The 15,855-nt window shown below is 41.9% G+C and overlaps 1 protein-coding gene across 1 annotated transcript in view; it reads left to right on the plus strand.

Moving 5' to 3' along the window:
• The first annotated feature begins 2,274 nt into the window (after positions 1-2,274).
• Positions 2,275-15,855, plus strand: part of rab27b (RAB27B, member RAS oncogene family) — a 43,172-nt gene continuing 29,591 nt past the window's right edge. Inside the window, exons 1-2 of the mRNA XM_036529098.1 lie at positions 2,275-2,311; positions 2,452-2,539. Of these exons, the coding sequence (XP_036384991.1) occupies positions 2,538-2,539 (2 nt within the window). The 5' untranslated portion in view covers positions 2,275-2,311; positions 2,452-2,537. The remainder of the gene's footprint in view (positions 2,312-2,451; positions 2,540-15,855) is intronic.

Genomic DNA, 15,855 nt, shown 5'->3' on the forward strand with positions numbered 1-15,855 from the left:
ACAGTTACTAACAGTATTTTGCCTTGCTCTTTTTGAAACCACACACACACACACACACACAAACACACACACACACTAGCACAGGTATACAGGCATACGTAAATATGAACATACACACAAAGGTACACTTGATTAATTTCTGAACTTATTTCCAGAGGCTTGTATCACTTTCTCTGGGCCATTATCTTTAAAGTGGTGTCTGTATTTTTCACTGAGTTGGCAGATGATTGAATGAAATATTTTTCGTTAAGAGTAGTTTTCTTGTCGCTGTTTATTTTCTAAACGGGAAAATTATGAATTACAAACATATTTCTCATGAATTATAAATAGAAGAATGGCATTAAAAGGCATTATTGCTGATAACTAATATAACAGCTCTAAACCAATTGTGTGTATTTTTAAATATGCTTGAGTGTAAACATATGGAAATGCATATTTGCAGTTAAAAGCTGCCTAACTGTCCATTCCCTACAGTTCTAAATGAATGAACAGACTCATTGACCCAGTAATGTCCCCTCCATGTGAAACAGCTTGTGTTGTATTCTGTGTAATGTCTAAACTGGTAAAAGGCCTATGTAATTAAAGAGTGCATTCTGTAATGCAAGGGTTTATCTCTATAAAAAATGTCCAGTGTCTTGAAGACCACAGCTTATCAGAGAGTGTGAGATTCAATCTGTTGCAAAGATTAATTCAGTCTGAGTGTCCTGGGAAATATAGTTTTGTAAGCATCCCCATCTGATTGTTCATATGAAATAGAATGATGCAAAAGTATCTTCATCATCTGTGACAGAGCACATCTTTCTTGACAAACATTATCATAACTCATGAACTTGTGTATTTGATCTTGTGAATATTTTGAGTTAATTGGGATATCATTGCACTTGGCAGGTACTGATGCAGCATGCTATGTGGGAAAGCATTTTAATTGGCCACTGCAATCTGTCTGGTCTATAATTAAACATAGCTTGAACCTTGTTTGACATGCTCCACTCTAAAAAATCCCCATTACCAAGAAGGAAAAAAAAATAAAGTGTAAAAGTGATGGCTATAACCTTTATTAACTTTACTATAGCAAAAACAGATAACCATTATAGTTGTCATGGAAACTTCACCTGTTTCTAAATCTCGCTCCTCTGTCAAACCTTCAGAAACTTTAAAGATGTACACACACATTTTCAATCATACTTATTTGTTCACATAAATGCATGGCCTCTCTTTTCATCTTTCTCACAGCAACACACACACATGCGCACAAATGCATTGTAGGATATACACCAATGTCCTTTTAGAATCAATGATATAATAAAAAGGGGAAAAAACAACAGTCAAGCATTATTAACTGTCTGATCCAAGGACAATTTCCTTGTCCTCCACCCTGAGGGAGATGCAATCATGCTGAAACTAACTATGCAATGATAAACAAGCAAGGGCGAGAAGTTTCCATTTTAAACGTTTCCATGGAAACACAATAAGATCAGGAAACTTTGATGCTGGAAGCAGTGATTGCAGTTGCTGTTAGCCATGACACTGTGCTATGAGGGGTAGTGACTGACTTTGACAGTGTATTATCCTCAATAACTGCACAGAATAATTGAGTGTATTTCTGCCTTGACACTAGACCATGTTGCACAGGTTACTGAACACCTGTCCACTGCAACTTGTGTCCAGGGAGAAGAAAGAATATCCATGGCAACAGGTAACCAGACTGTTCTTTCGAAAACTGGTTGAACAACATGGCCTTTGACCCAATGTAACGCTGATATAATTCAAGTCAAGCAGATATACATCTTTATAGTCCGCAAAATTTGCATTGCATTAATTGTTGACAACAAAATTGAGGCTTTTCCGTGACGCCTGCTTTTCATTTGTAAATAAACATTTGTTTCACAAAGTATCGATCAGTGTATACACACATTCTGTTAATCGAGCAACACTGAGGTTTAGCTGGATAACCAATTCTCTTGACGAGAAAAAACGTCGTGTTTCTACAGTTAAAGCTACCACACTAAAAACAGATTTCTAAATTTAATGGGTGACAAGATTGTTCTCATACTTTCCCCCCTTTTTTTACGACAGTCACACTCGAAACCAATTGTGCGTTATGTGTGAATATTCAGTGTAGTCAGGTAGCCGTGGAATCTAGGAGTGCGCAACCTGTTGCGTCGTGAAAACCGCAGCTACATAATGTGGAAATGCGGTAAACGGCGCTAGGACCCTGGCTGCTCAGCGCAGCGACCAAGTGTTGTGCGCTGAAGTGATAGCGAGCTACACAAGGAAGGAAGCAACATGCAGATCGAACGGGTAGTATGAGGTATGAGCAATCCGTACAAAGCTTTAAATGTATGTAGCAAAAAAGAAAAACGTTTTAGGCGTGAAGGCGAAGGATGAATCTGCAGTAAACCAGAGAAATCATATCATTTAGTATTTGCGTCTCGCTTTTGGTTTCCCCAGGCTTTGAAGATGAGAATGCTCCAGCGCTGGGGAGAAATGGGCTAGGCAGACACCTGCAAGCAAGATTTGAGCCTCATTTTATTGTTATGTAAGTACTCATTATTATTGCTGTTATTTTTTTTTTATTAATGTTTAGTAAGGTCTGTGCTGTTGCGTGCGTAGTTGCTACACAGATTTTATTCCCCGCAGAATTGTGCTGTATTTTCACAATTTTCTCTCCCCCCCCGTAATAATGTTAGCAAGCTACAGTTCACATCTGCACCCCCATCACAGCTTCTGAGTCATACCGAGCCTCCGTGACGGTAACTTGTTCGGCTATACGGTCTAGTCACCATTACTGTGTTGCACAACAACTCACCATAGGGGATTTACCATAAATTTTGTGAAGGTATGTTTTTAGTGTAGACAGATGAATATTATTTTAAGCATTGTCTTGAATGGCGAAGCGTTTGGGGAGTACAGTCATGACCACTCTTAAGTTCAGCGACTGTTAGCTTTTTTTCTTAAATATTATATTGAGGAAATATAAAACTGGTGACTTGAAACAAAATGTAATGCGTCGCTCTGGTCTTGGACTAAACAGGGATACCGAGGGACTATGAAGTTATGGTCTAGACGTAAATGCATACAGATATATTCTGTTTGACCCCTCAGCCATGCTTGTTTTTATATCACATTTATAAATTATGGGGGAGTTAAATGCCTGCATTAAGCAGGTAGGTAAAAAAAGTAAGGTTAAAAAAATAAATTATATATATATATATATATATATATATATATATATATATATATATATATATATATACACATATGTAAGTTCACATAACAGCATGTATATATACCCCCACCTTACTACACGGTCATCTTCAGTCTCTTTGATTTACCACCCACCAACCTGTTGACAGGTGTAAGTTATTTTGGTAGTGTCAGGTTGAGGTGAAGTAGATGTCAAAGACAGTGCACTAAATTAATAGATAAAAAAATATTCATCCAAAACACATTTTAGCTGTCACTTAGAATCAATGCCTCACTTCACAATGGTAGATAGACTGAGGCGGATGGGTCTAATTCAGATCAGTGCACAGAGGTAGATATTTGGTAATCCAGATAAACGCTTAAACAGAGTATTGCTGATGGCAAATTCTAAGCTTGCACACACATTGCCTCCAGTCCTTTGTGATGGCAGGAAACTTGACTGTTCCTCTCTTCTTAAATAGTAAGAATATTTCTTTTGGCTTTTGCAGAGGCTGCTCATTAGACAGTGGACAAAGGAAATCCTGTTTCCCATTGATAGCCTTATTTGCAAGGGCCCCATGTGTGTCAGTGCCATATTTCCAAACGGTTTGAAGAGACTAATGGTGTCCCGGGCAAATTAGTTGTGGCCTGAAAAAAAGCTTAAAAATCTGTCGAAAATGATGTTTGAGACACCATATTAAATGGAGTGGTCAAGGAAAGCTGAACATTAGCCTAATTAGCCTACTTCTAATTGTACATACTCTGTATCAACTATGAGGTACATGACACGACTTGGTTGTGTGGTACAGGGCGTGTGTTCCACTTGTAGGTGTATTTTTTCGCTGCTCTTTGTTGGGAGAAAATGTTTTATTTTACAACATAAAATGTTAATTGCACAGCTGCATTAACATATTGATGTATGGATGCTAATAACATTTGTTCTCACATAACAAGTGTGACCTGAACCATTACAGTTGCCACAAGGATAAGCCCATCAACCTTCTAGCAGATGATAAGGTATTATGGTGGTGATGACAACTCAGAACTGCCTCAGTAAATATCCAGTTGTATAAATGAATAGCAGGCAAAAATAGTGAGCTATGTCACTAATCTGGACAAGAGTGTCTTCTGAGAAACCAGTGTAATTCTTGGAAAATGCATCCTTATCAGAAAAATGTTAGACTGAGGGGTCAAAACCAATTTAAGGTTAATCTAAGACCAGTTCACGTTTGCTCTGTATTCTGTTCCTTACGCAACATTTTTCAGTGATTTCAGTGACCATGAAAGTGGTTGTACTGAATCTGGGTCAGAAAGTCTACGTGTGTGTATCTTTGCAATATTTATACTTTGTATTGTGTGTTGTTTGGATGATGAAGTTGTTTCAAATATTTATGCAGCTGGAAAGATGACATTTTGTTGAGAATTATGATGTTGCAGAAACCTGCGTACGCAATAGCAGAAGATGTCAGGACGCCTTAAAGTAACTGCACTGAAGAACAGATCAGACTGTTCTTTAGCTGTTTACCGTTGAAAAGGCTGACCCAACCGGGCTATATTGGAGACCACAGTCAGTGTGTTTTCTATGCTGGACTGTTCTACTCTCTGCTACTCTTTCACACCTCAGGATGATGGTCTGTTTCACGATGTACCTCATCAGCATACAGTCTTGTTATGATTCAAGGCAAGTAATCATCACCATGTGTCGGCACTTGGAGATTTTAAAACCAACCACCGTTAATGCGATTTTGAACACTGATGGGGTTTTTTTTTCTAAAAAAAAAAAGGGTAACAGCCGCATCGTATTATTTATTTGTTTAGCAGATGTCCTTGTTTAGGGTGACTCATCGTATATTGCTAATATTTTACGCATTATCCATTCATAGAACGGGATATCCATTGAAGCGTTTCAGATTAAGGTCGTTGTGCTTAAGCACCTCTGGTGCCTTACATGGGCCCTGGGCCTGGGCGCTTTCAGTCACAGTATGTAAAGATCTGCCAGTAACAGAGACAAATTCTTGGTGGGTGGGTTTCATTAATAGAGAGGAACGTACAATTTTGACTGGACCGGCTTCTCTAATTCTTTTAATTGTCCTTGAGTGATGGTCCCTGGGAGTTGCCCCTGTGTCTGAGCTGGTTTTTGACAGTCATTGCTTTTTTAATTAGCCTTCATCCTGCACAAGCAGGACTCCTGTAATCGCTGTCTGTCTGTGTGCTGTCATGCACGACGGCCTGTTGTTTCCGTGAATCACTGCGCAAATGAAGAAACCGGGAGCGTGTAGTAATTAGCGGAAGCAGCTTTTATTACCATTTCAATATGTCCCAAGTGCTGTTATCATTTATTACTTTCATAATTCAATTTCTGAATGTTCTCCCCCTGCAAACGACTCAACAATAGATTACAGCTGAATGAATTCATCGATCAATGATAGGTCAATCTAACTTGATGGTGAATCAGTATCCAGTTAAGGTGATAGTAATTTAATTGTTGGAATTTTCTTCTGTTTATCTTTCTATTTTATCTTCGTCAAACATTGTGCAAGTTACATATATTATTCATATTCCATTTCATGACAGGAAAAGTCTTATAATTCTCTTTATGATTCTCTTTATGAGTGAAACATTATTGAAAGCAAGTGGCAAACACTGGTTAAATCATGAGAAAGCGCTTTCACCCTTAGCTGTGTTTAACTCGTAAACATAGTAAAATTGAAGAAATATATTTTATAACTGTAGTGTATCAATGAAAAGTTCCCATTTCACCAATTAAAAAGTCTAGTGGTTCAGCCTCATGCTTAAAAATGTTGGTTCAGAGGGGAGTACTTAATCCTATTTGATCTATTTAATCTGACAATTTCTAAATATTTTCTGCACCGTTGATATACTGAGGGAATGACAAAGCACTGTATTTTCATTGTTATATTTGATTGTAATTAACCAAAGCACACACGGTGCATACATAATTCTCACATTTCTCAAACAGAAGTTCTCATGTGAATAGTGGAAGTGCCAATTACCTTATACTGTGTGGGTAATGCATTGTGCCCCATGTTGGGTGTACTCTGTGTGGGTCACTGTGTCCCATATTGGGTGTACTCTGTGGTTCCTCCGTCCAGATGACAAGTCCAGACAGTTATCAGCTGCCTGTTGTACCACCACAACCTGCCAACCTTTCAGCTGCTCTGCTGGCCACGTTACTGCTTAACAGGGCCGTGCTTTTCTGCTCACCACTGAAAACGTTGTGGTGAGTCAAAGCAAATGCCATGGTGACTGGACTGATGTCACAGTTTAGTGAAAAGCTAATTTAATTCTGACTACCCTGAGGAAGGTGGGGCAGGGGAAGAAAGAGAGAGAGAGAGAGAGAGAGGGAGGGGCAGGAGCAGAAAGGGGATGAGTGTGTGAGAGAGAGAAGGTGAGAGAGAGAGCATTTGTGGTGGCTCTGCAGGTCTGACCCTGGAATGCAGCACCTGCTCAGCGCTCTGTCGCTAATTAGCGCGGGTGAGCCCGCTGCGTCGTGCCGGGGGGTGAAAGGTCAGAGCAGGCCCCAGCTGCTGAGGAAGTGTTCACTGCGGAGGGCTATGTGTTTATTGGCAGTCTGCTGGCGAGTGTTCCCGGGGAGTTTCACCTGCAGGATCTGATACCAGGGAAAAGAAATACACTGCTGTCGGTGTTTCAGTGTCTCCCCCTAACCATAAATAGCAATTCGGCTATCACCATTAATTGAACTGTTTGAAGGTAGGGGTCTGGAGGCGGGAGGGGATAAGCGAACTTACAGTGTGCATTCAAAAGCGTCAATTAAGTGAAATGTGCCACCATACAAAGGATTATGCTTCGATTGATTCCAGTGTGTTCTAAATTCTGATTCATAATTCAGCAATGACACAGATTCCACTTGAGACACTTGGTCTGCCAGTGGTGTTTTTTATCAGGCTAATTGCAGACGAGGTAGAAGACGGTACAGATATTATTAGGTAGTCAGACAGCATAACCATACTTTCATACTGGAAACCCAAGCATTTCCATGCAGCTGCGCCTAAGATGCTGAGTTAAGTTCACTTTGCAAACCCCATCCTCTAAATGTGAATTTGAATTTTATTTCCTATTAGCCCCTCTGTCATGCAGGAAATATAAAATCAATCTTTATTGAGGTGTACCTTACTGGTGAAGGTTTCATATGATTTTTCATCTGACATGGCAAATGAAATTGACCTTTTTAGAACAGAATGAAAAAAAATCTGATTTTTTGAAAGGTTGTCTCTGTATTGAATATGAGCACACTCATACAAAGACGAGTGCCACAGAGCTGTAGTATGGTATCAGTGATTGTGGCAAAGCAGAAATTCAATGGATTTTATCACTTACTTTAAATCACATACATTTGATTAGAGGATTGCTTTTTTTGAGGTTAGAGTGGGTTTAGTACAATGTACAAAGTGACAGTAGTGGCCCAAGGTTGGGCTAACTAGGCAGTTGCACTGGAAAAAACAAAGCAAAAAATAAAATCATCAGATAGTCTGGAGTTTGGTGAAAAGCTTCATTTTATTGTGAGTACCCTCAGATGGGGGTGTACAACTTTCATGTCCATAACTTATGACAGAAGGTCAGAACATCAGTGCATGTGTTCACTTTGTCTTGAGTTCATCAATTCTTCCTTGCTCTAATTCTCTAATCCTTCCACAGACCACGAATAAAGAATCATTTCTGATTAGAAGATAATGAGCTAAAGGTGCTGCACTGCCAAAAACTTTAAGACTTGCAATGTGAATTCCTCAAAAAAACAAAAATGTAAGTGGGTCATAATCACAAAGTGGGTATAGTATTTTTGGTATTCATATTGTAAATAACCTTGCAGGGAAAAGAGTTTTAAAGCAAAGGGATTGATGCATACTGTATAAATAGTTGTGGAGGTTATGCTACATTCCATGTCTGTTCAGTTTAGGTGGAGGGGATCTGAGGTACAGTGGTAAGACCTTATATAATATTGCTGGAGCAGTGCACAGCACTAACACAATGATAGTAAACATCTACAGTCCTTGATGGAGAGGACCATCATAGGGCATGGTTTGTGGGCAAGCTGTACCTGCCAGTGGCTACTGTGGAAATAAGGCTAGCTGTTGTACCATCTTCTTTAACTAATGTTAGCATGTCAACATATATACTACTCATGCTGTAGTTTCTCACAGGTCTCTACCCAAAGGTCCTGCTCCACCTGCTTCCACCACAAGAGAACAGCTTGGGCTCCACGCTTTGGGAATCTGCTTTGGTGTCTGGAAGCCACTTTGGCTGTAGTGTTGTGTTATGCTGTAGCATAGTTCCTTCGTATGTTTGAGCCAGTTGTCTTGAAAGCCCCACTTATAGCCACACCATGACGTAGTACCTTCAGGTTGTTTACTGATTACTTGCAGCCTTAGTGGCTATCACAAAGTATAGCAGCAATCTTTAATATGTGTAAGTTGGAATTTCTTGGGGATTACTGGTCCCCCAAAATGCACAGTTAATGCGAGGGGCCACCTGACCTGTCACTTAGCGTCTGTGTTCTTGAGTAGGGTGTCGTGCTGTTTTGCCTCACTGTTCAGTTGCCAGGAACCCAAGGTGGAGCGTGAATATGGTGGGACTGGTTTGTGAAATGGGACGCAAGAACCCCCTTCAGGTATTTTCAGGGGCAGTGCCCTGCGGCGTTGGCAGCTCTCTGTGCTCATCACAAGGAGGTGGAAGTGACCAGGTGGGTTTTCCCACCTCTGCGACAGTGACCTCCACCAGTGTCTTGCTCTTGTGAGCTCCTGCCAAGACCCCTGCTTCAAACAGGTTTTTCATTGGTATCATAGGTCTGGAAAGGCTTCAGAACCACATAATCTTCCCATCTTCAGTCCCCCCCCCCTCAGTGCTAAGGACGGAGTTGGAACCACTGAGACGTGAGGTTCCCGCTCCAGTGTTCCACTGAGAACATTCGTCTGCTGGCTCAGCCGCCCGTTAAACTCCTGTGGAGTAATCCAGCTGGCAAATCAGTATCATGATCCTCTGCTGGACAGTGATGTTTTCTTTGCTAGATTTTTCCATTTGTTGTCTCCTGTTCATTACCACACCTGCTCTGACGCCAGTGTGATTTCTGCCTGCTCTTCAGTGAGCTCATTTGGATGAACACGTTGCTGTTAAAATTTGGCTGTTCGTTTAGGACTACAGATCCCATAATGCTCAACACACGAGCTCTTAAGACTCTGGCACAGCAGGTGGAGCGTTGAGCAGGCAGTGCTGAGTGGGACTGGGCGAGGTGTGTTGACACACACAGCCTAGGCATGGCATGTGGAAAGAAAGCTAAACAAAGGGAAACAGGTGGGACAGTGCAGAACATATTCTACTCCACGAGCAATTATAAAAACTCTCTTCTTGCAAAGGACAACACTCTCCACAAACACACCAATGCACCGAATGTCACAAAGGCTCATTGGCACCATGCCTGTCTGTTAGCAATGAGCAGGGAGACTGTTGCCCCATGGATGCCACAATATGTAATTTAATCTTCTCAGGCAACACGATTGAGATTGGATTATGGCCAGTTCTTTCACTCTCAAAGGCAAGATGTCTTAAGCAGCAGATGGATATAGCCACGCTGTTTCTTCATTTTTCGGTCTGACTGGCAATCAATAATGCATGGAAACATTAGTGTGACCAAGATGAAGCAGTGGCTTGAGTCCCTCTGTTTTATTAATTTATATTAATTATTACAACAAATATGAATATGATGATGATGATTATTATTATTGTTACTATTATTATTATTATTATATGAAACTGAGAAGACCACTTATTCCTCTCTGTGTTAAAAAGCTCTTAATGATGTTCAGCTGGTACACTCAACCTCTTTCTCACTTTGTCATCTTAAAGGATGCAGACTGATCATGAACTAATTGCTTGCTTTAAATAATTGATGACACTGGAAATACTCCGAAATGCCAAGGACTTTCAGTGGAGCACCGTATCTCTCTGAAAGAGAGGCTTTCGCCATTGCTATGCCTCACATTGATGCTCCTACCTGGAGTTTGATGTTTTCCTCAGAATTTGGGTGTGTATTTGAGCTTAGAGAATTCAGACTCATAAAGTGCACAGAGATTTAAATCTCTGTAGATTGCATTCGGTGCACACAGATTTCATTGCATTTATACAGACCTATTCCTTCTCCAAACTAAAGTGTTGTGAAATTTTTATTGCCTATTTTATGATGCTTAAGGACTATGTTGTACTCCTGTTACACAACACAAGGCAACAAGGAATTATGAAGAACATGTGGGAGAGGGAGATTTATTGCATTAATTTTCTCCAATGTAGAGAAAAACACTGCAAGCCCTTCATGGTGTGGTCCTCAAGAAGCAGAAAACATGGATGATACCTGACACTTTATAGCTATTTTATAACTCTTACTGTGCCTCTGAGTTTGACAGTGTTGTGTAGAAATATATTTGTATTCTGTAGGTATATCTATGTATCTGTATTTCATAGTCATTCACTCATAATCAGCGAGCAGTTATCGCCGAGGATATTTCTGCCCACCTGTAGGAATATCTGTGAGAGGTTTCACATTAAGTGCTCTCCCTGATGAGTAATGCTAATATACGTGTGTGTGCGCACGTGTGTGTGTGTGTACATAATCTGTGGCACATTTTTTTGCTTTTTTTGATAGCACAGCAAACACACAGCGTGTGTTTTTGAAACACACAGCGTAGGTGTGTGTGCATTTGCTGCCCAGGGGGGCGGCTGAGCCACCCAGTCCTTCCCAGCAGGATCACTGGGCTCTGCGCTACAGCCGGGCTGTGGACGCTGAGCCGGCGTGGCCGCATTCGGATCGGCGCTGTGGGAAGACCGCTGCAGTTGCCTGGTGACTGAGGGCCTCGCAACAGGCAAAGCGAGAAAGGCAGCCGAAAATCTTGGACCTTCTTCACATCGTTATTCATCGAGGCAGAACAAGTTGTCTCTGCTTTTTTTGATGGCTTATATTTTTAGCCTTTTTTTTAAGCAAGATCGATGCACGTCGAACTTGAATGTTATTCGAAGAATGGAAATATACTGTAGTGGAAGAGCTAATGAAAAAGATGTACTCACAGAAAAGAGGTATTAATGGTTCAAAACTTGTAATCATCTAAGTGAGTCCTGTGAATGCTCCAATTCTTTTTAGATGAACGGCCATTTGCAGACATCACACAGTTACTATTAAAAATCTAACATGGGTCCTTCATTCCAAATTAGCAGTCATTTTTGTTGCTAATTGGGATATTATCTGAATACATTAAAAGTATTAACAATCCCCTGTTATCCAAAAGTTCAAGTACTAGTGAAAACTTCAAAATTGGAATTCAGTGAAGGTGCACCATCGTGTCCCTCTGAGAAAGAAGGCTGTTTTGTTGCGAATAGAAGACTTCTTCTATTCGCAACAAAACTGCATGGCGATGAGATTTTTATTTGAATTGTTGTTGTGGCATCGAGGGAGGAAGTGTGTCCCTTCACTCCATTATGCTTTCACCCAAGTAACTGGATTGTCTTTTTCGCTCCATACTGAAAATGAAAGCTCTGAGATTGTGAGAGGGCTCTGTAAACGAGTATGCCAAGTGACAGTTTACTGGAGTCCGGTTTAAGCAGCATCTTCCTTAAGTAGGTTCTTATACATTTTTAATTGGGGAAATATTGGCTCTCTCCTTTTACGCCTGGCCCTTGTGATTCATCTTGAGGAATATTTCATGAGCATTCATTTTTCAGTCGCCTGTCTTGCAGAATTTAGCATTTGGTGATAATAGATTTGCATGGGTTAGATTAATAGCTGGATTACAGGTCCTCCTTCATATCCTCTGGACGTGCAGTCTATTTTTGCTCGCATTACTCCGGTTTTTGACGGCTCTCCGGAGATTGATTTCCAAAGGAAGTCGTGGAGGCCGACCGGTGGACCAGTTCGGATCTGTGAGATGAATACAGAGAGTGGGACAGTGTGGTGGCCGGTGTCGGGGGCCTGTTCGTGGTGTCGAAGGCTGATTAACATTGCCCGCTGCTTGACTCTGTGGTGATCTCTCTCACCTCATTGATCCTGTGTCACTGTGTCCATTCAGCTCCGAGCGCCATTTTCTGAGCCGGTTCCACTCAGTGTGCGGGCATGCAGGGCAGAGGTTAGTTCCATTATCCATAGCGCCCAGCACATTAAGCGGTACTCAGATATGCTAAACCGATAGGTGATTCCGCATTTAAATTGCCTGTTATATTATTTGATAGTATTACCTATTACGAATGTGAAATGTAATTAAGTTAAAATTAGTAGTCTTGAAATGATAGATTTACCTCCAGCGTATACCAAAAATAACTCTAGGACTGTGAGTCATTCTGTGAGCGATTGTGGGGTGATTAAACACCTTTTTGGAAAATAGCACAAAGTGGAAGTACAGTTTAAGAATATGTATGAGCCCTGTTAGGAGGACGGTTAGGGCAAGCGTGCTGCAGGGAACACCGGCTTTTATAAGGCTAAGGGTTTTGTGTTGGTCTCGCAAACGATTATAAATGCTCTGTCCCAGGCTTAGCGGCAGAACACTTAATTGCATTCCTCTCATGCTGTCATTTAATTCAGGGTGCATGACTTTTCAGCCTTGTTTGTCTCCTGTGGATGACTCCTAAGGCAGTTCACAGGTCACTGAAGGCCCACGGCTTGGGTCCAGGAGTGAAGTGATGTCCAGCGAGCATGGCTGTATGTGAACCATTGTGTGTGTTGTAGCGCATTAGCAGTGTACTCCTCTGGGAAGGCTGCGGCATCCTGTCTGTTGAACCATTGTGTCACAGGACCTACACTGAACAGTGCAGCTGATTTCAGTGCCTTCCTAGTATGAGTGTACTATTGCATATTTAATGCCCTTATTCTATGAGGTCAAGTACTCTGAGGAGGGTTGAATGTGTCCCTGGCCAGCCCTGAATTTTAATGAAGGCTCATCTTCCCTAATCTTGTAATTCTTGCCATTGTAGATGTTTGGCATGTGCCCGAAAAGAATAATTTGGAGTTTCATACAAAACTCCACTGTTGTACCCGTGGACAAGGTAGTCTTTTCAGTTTTGAGTTTCACCAGTTATTACCCAGCAGCTTAAACTTGATAATAAATGGAATGTAAACTATGTAAATCGCCCAATAATCAAATTTTTACTGCATCAGCCAGTCCTCTCAGTACTGCACAGGGAGTTATGTTTTGGAATGTCCTCTGTTTAGGGTTCATCACTTAGAGTCACGATTTCATCCATGCTTGTTGACCTCTTCGTCCTCTGACCTTCCTTACAGGGCTTGACAGGACAAAAAAAACACTTCCGGTTCTGCCCTAAGTGGTCCACACACAGACTGGCTTAGACCTCTGGAGAAAAAGCGACGGCAAAACTTGTTCAACAGCAGATGGGATTGGTCGCTGATATGCACGGTTTGACTTGTGCTTCGACCCGTGCTTTGTGGACTGGCAAGCAGATATACTTGTGACGCTCAGTGGATTGGTGCAGCAGGCACGGTGTTGGTCAGCTTTATTTTCGAGTGGTCAGCCGTCGCTTCTCTTTGTCCTTTTACTAGTCCCACTGCACCACTGTCAAATTGATGGCCGCAATAACGATTCCATTACCAAGGGGCTGCTTTAAAGCGGCACTGGGAAGATGAAGCGGCCTTGCCTTGTTTTGGCAGCCTCAATTGCTTTTTGTGCTCATGTGAGAGCCGCTGATTTTATTATACAAACACCATCAATTTTTAAACACCCGACACCAGGGAGCTGAAGGACTCTGGTATTCTCTGAAATATTGTGTTGGTGTTCCATCTTACAGTTACTTTACCAACCTGTAAACTTGGTTGTCTGTCTTCTCCCATTTTTTGCTTAAGCTTTCTTATTGTTCCATACTTATTTTGGCATGAAACACTCTCAGTTTTTAAACACCCGACACCAGAGAGCTGAAGGACTGTGATGTTCTTTGAAAGATTGTTTTGGTGTTGATCTTACAGTTACTATACCAACCTGTAAACTTGGTTTTCCGTCTTCTCCTATATCTTTTGCCTAAGCTTTCACTACACACTTTTTTTTTGGCATGAAGCGCTAAATTTTGATCCTTTCATTCCTTAGCCACGGTATGAATGTCTGGTGTTCAGCGCCACCCCAGCTCAGTTGTGCGACTGAATTGTTTGGGAACGCAGCACGTCTCTCCTGCCTTCAGTATCGGTGTTGCTGTCCTACCTGGTGTTATTGATCGGTGGAAATGCTCAACATTCCCCACGCCCCTGCATTCAGCCCCTGTCTGTGTTCTCCCTCCGGTGTTACCGGTCTCCAGGTCTGAGGCATTTCACGTTCCTCTCAAACAGAGACTGACCCCAGTGAAAAGCTCACGTCACGGACGCTCCTCTGCCATTTTTGCCCACCTTTTTGAAAAAGAAAAGGGCCGAGACAACCGCATGCCCTTTCCAAAATGCCCCCAGCGGCCTCTCTGCAGGCGTGTGGTGAATTGCTGTGCGGTTCACAAAACCCGGGATGCCCGGTTGCTCTGGAAGGAGTGTGGGGTCACGATTAAAGAACTGTGGGTGATCAGAGGAGCGTTCCTTCATGCGGCTAGCAGGCTTTCTGTTTGACGATGGTCTGCTTGAAGGCTTACTTTAAATGGTAGCTGATGCTTCTTCGCTGTGCTCTAGCACCGTGGATAACATGTGGATAGCTATGTAGAGGCTGAGGAGTGGCAGGATTATGCCGCAGGGAATGAGGCAGTAATGTATGCGGTGAAGAAAATGCAGATTGGTCTGGAGGGACGCATCCTTGAGTGAAGGGGCGTGGGCTGGATAAAGTCCTCTCTGTCTGACACTGTCCAAAATGAGTGACCAAAAGCCCTTGTCATTTTCCTTCATCTTAAAACTGTAATGGTTTAAAGACCAAATCAAAGTCATGATTGAACAATCTCAGCAGTTAGTTATGGTAAATAATTTATTCAAACATTTCGCGAGACACAGCTGGACAAGATAAAATGCCTGTCTTGGACAGTGTGTCTTATTAGCAGTCCATCAAGCTAACGTGAAGATGGGCAGTTTAAACAGATCGGGGATTACACTGGGCTAAAGCAGAGGGGAGTGAGGGTAGATTAGCAGAACGTGACACAGCGCAGGAGTGTCAGGGGGTTGAACATTAGGGAGACACTCCAAACAGGGGCTGATACAGGCAGGCCTGATGGACAAAGCTCTGATTCATGGGGGGAAGTTTGTGCTGCAGCGCTCTCAGCTGAGCCGCAGTAATTGGTGCCTTATCTCACGCATCAGTGAGGCCATCAAGTTGACAGCCTGAGTTGGGAGAGCCGTGTTATTCCGGAGCGGTCAAGGGGAAGATGATGGTTAATTTAAGGGTTTGCGCCGCTGTCATATCCTTTTTCCTTGGTCAGACCTTTCCAGAAATTAAGACATTCAGTCTTCTGAGAGACAAGAGCACACACGGAATAAGTTTGTGACTGCACAACAAACATCAGAATTGGTTTATGTTTTTTTTTTGTTTGTTTTTTACCACAGGGCCAAGTTACATGAAAGAATTTAGGAAACATTGGGCAGAATTGCTTTGGAATAGTGCTTGTTCAGTTTGTGTGAGGAAATGTGGCCCAAATTGTTTATTGCAATTTGGCTTCCATTTTGATATCAGGAATTTTTAATGTCTGACC

The sequence above is a fragment of the Megalops cyprinoides genome, chromosome 5, assembly GCF_013368585.1.
Source record: "Megalops cyprinoides isolate fMegCyp1 chromosome 5, fMegCyp1.pri, whole genome shotgun sequence".
In the NCBI taxonomy this organism is placed as follows: Eukaryota; Metazoa; Chordata; class Actinopteri; order Elopiformes; family Megalopidae; genus Megalops; species Megalops cyprinoides.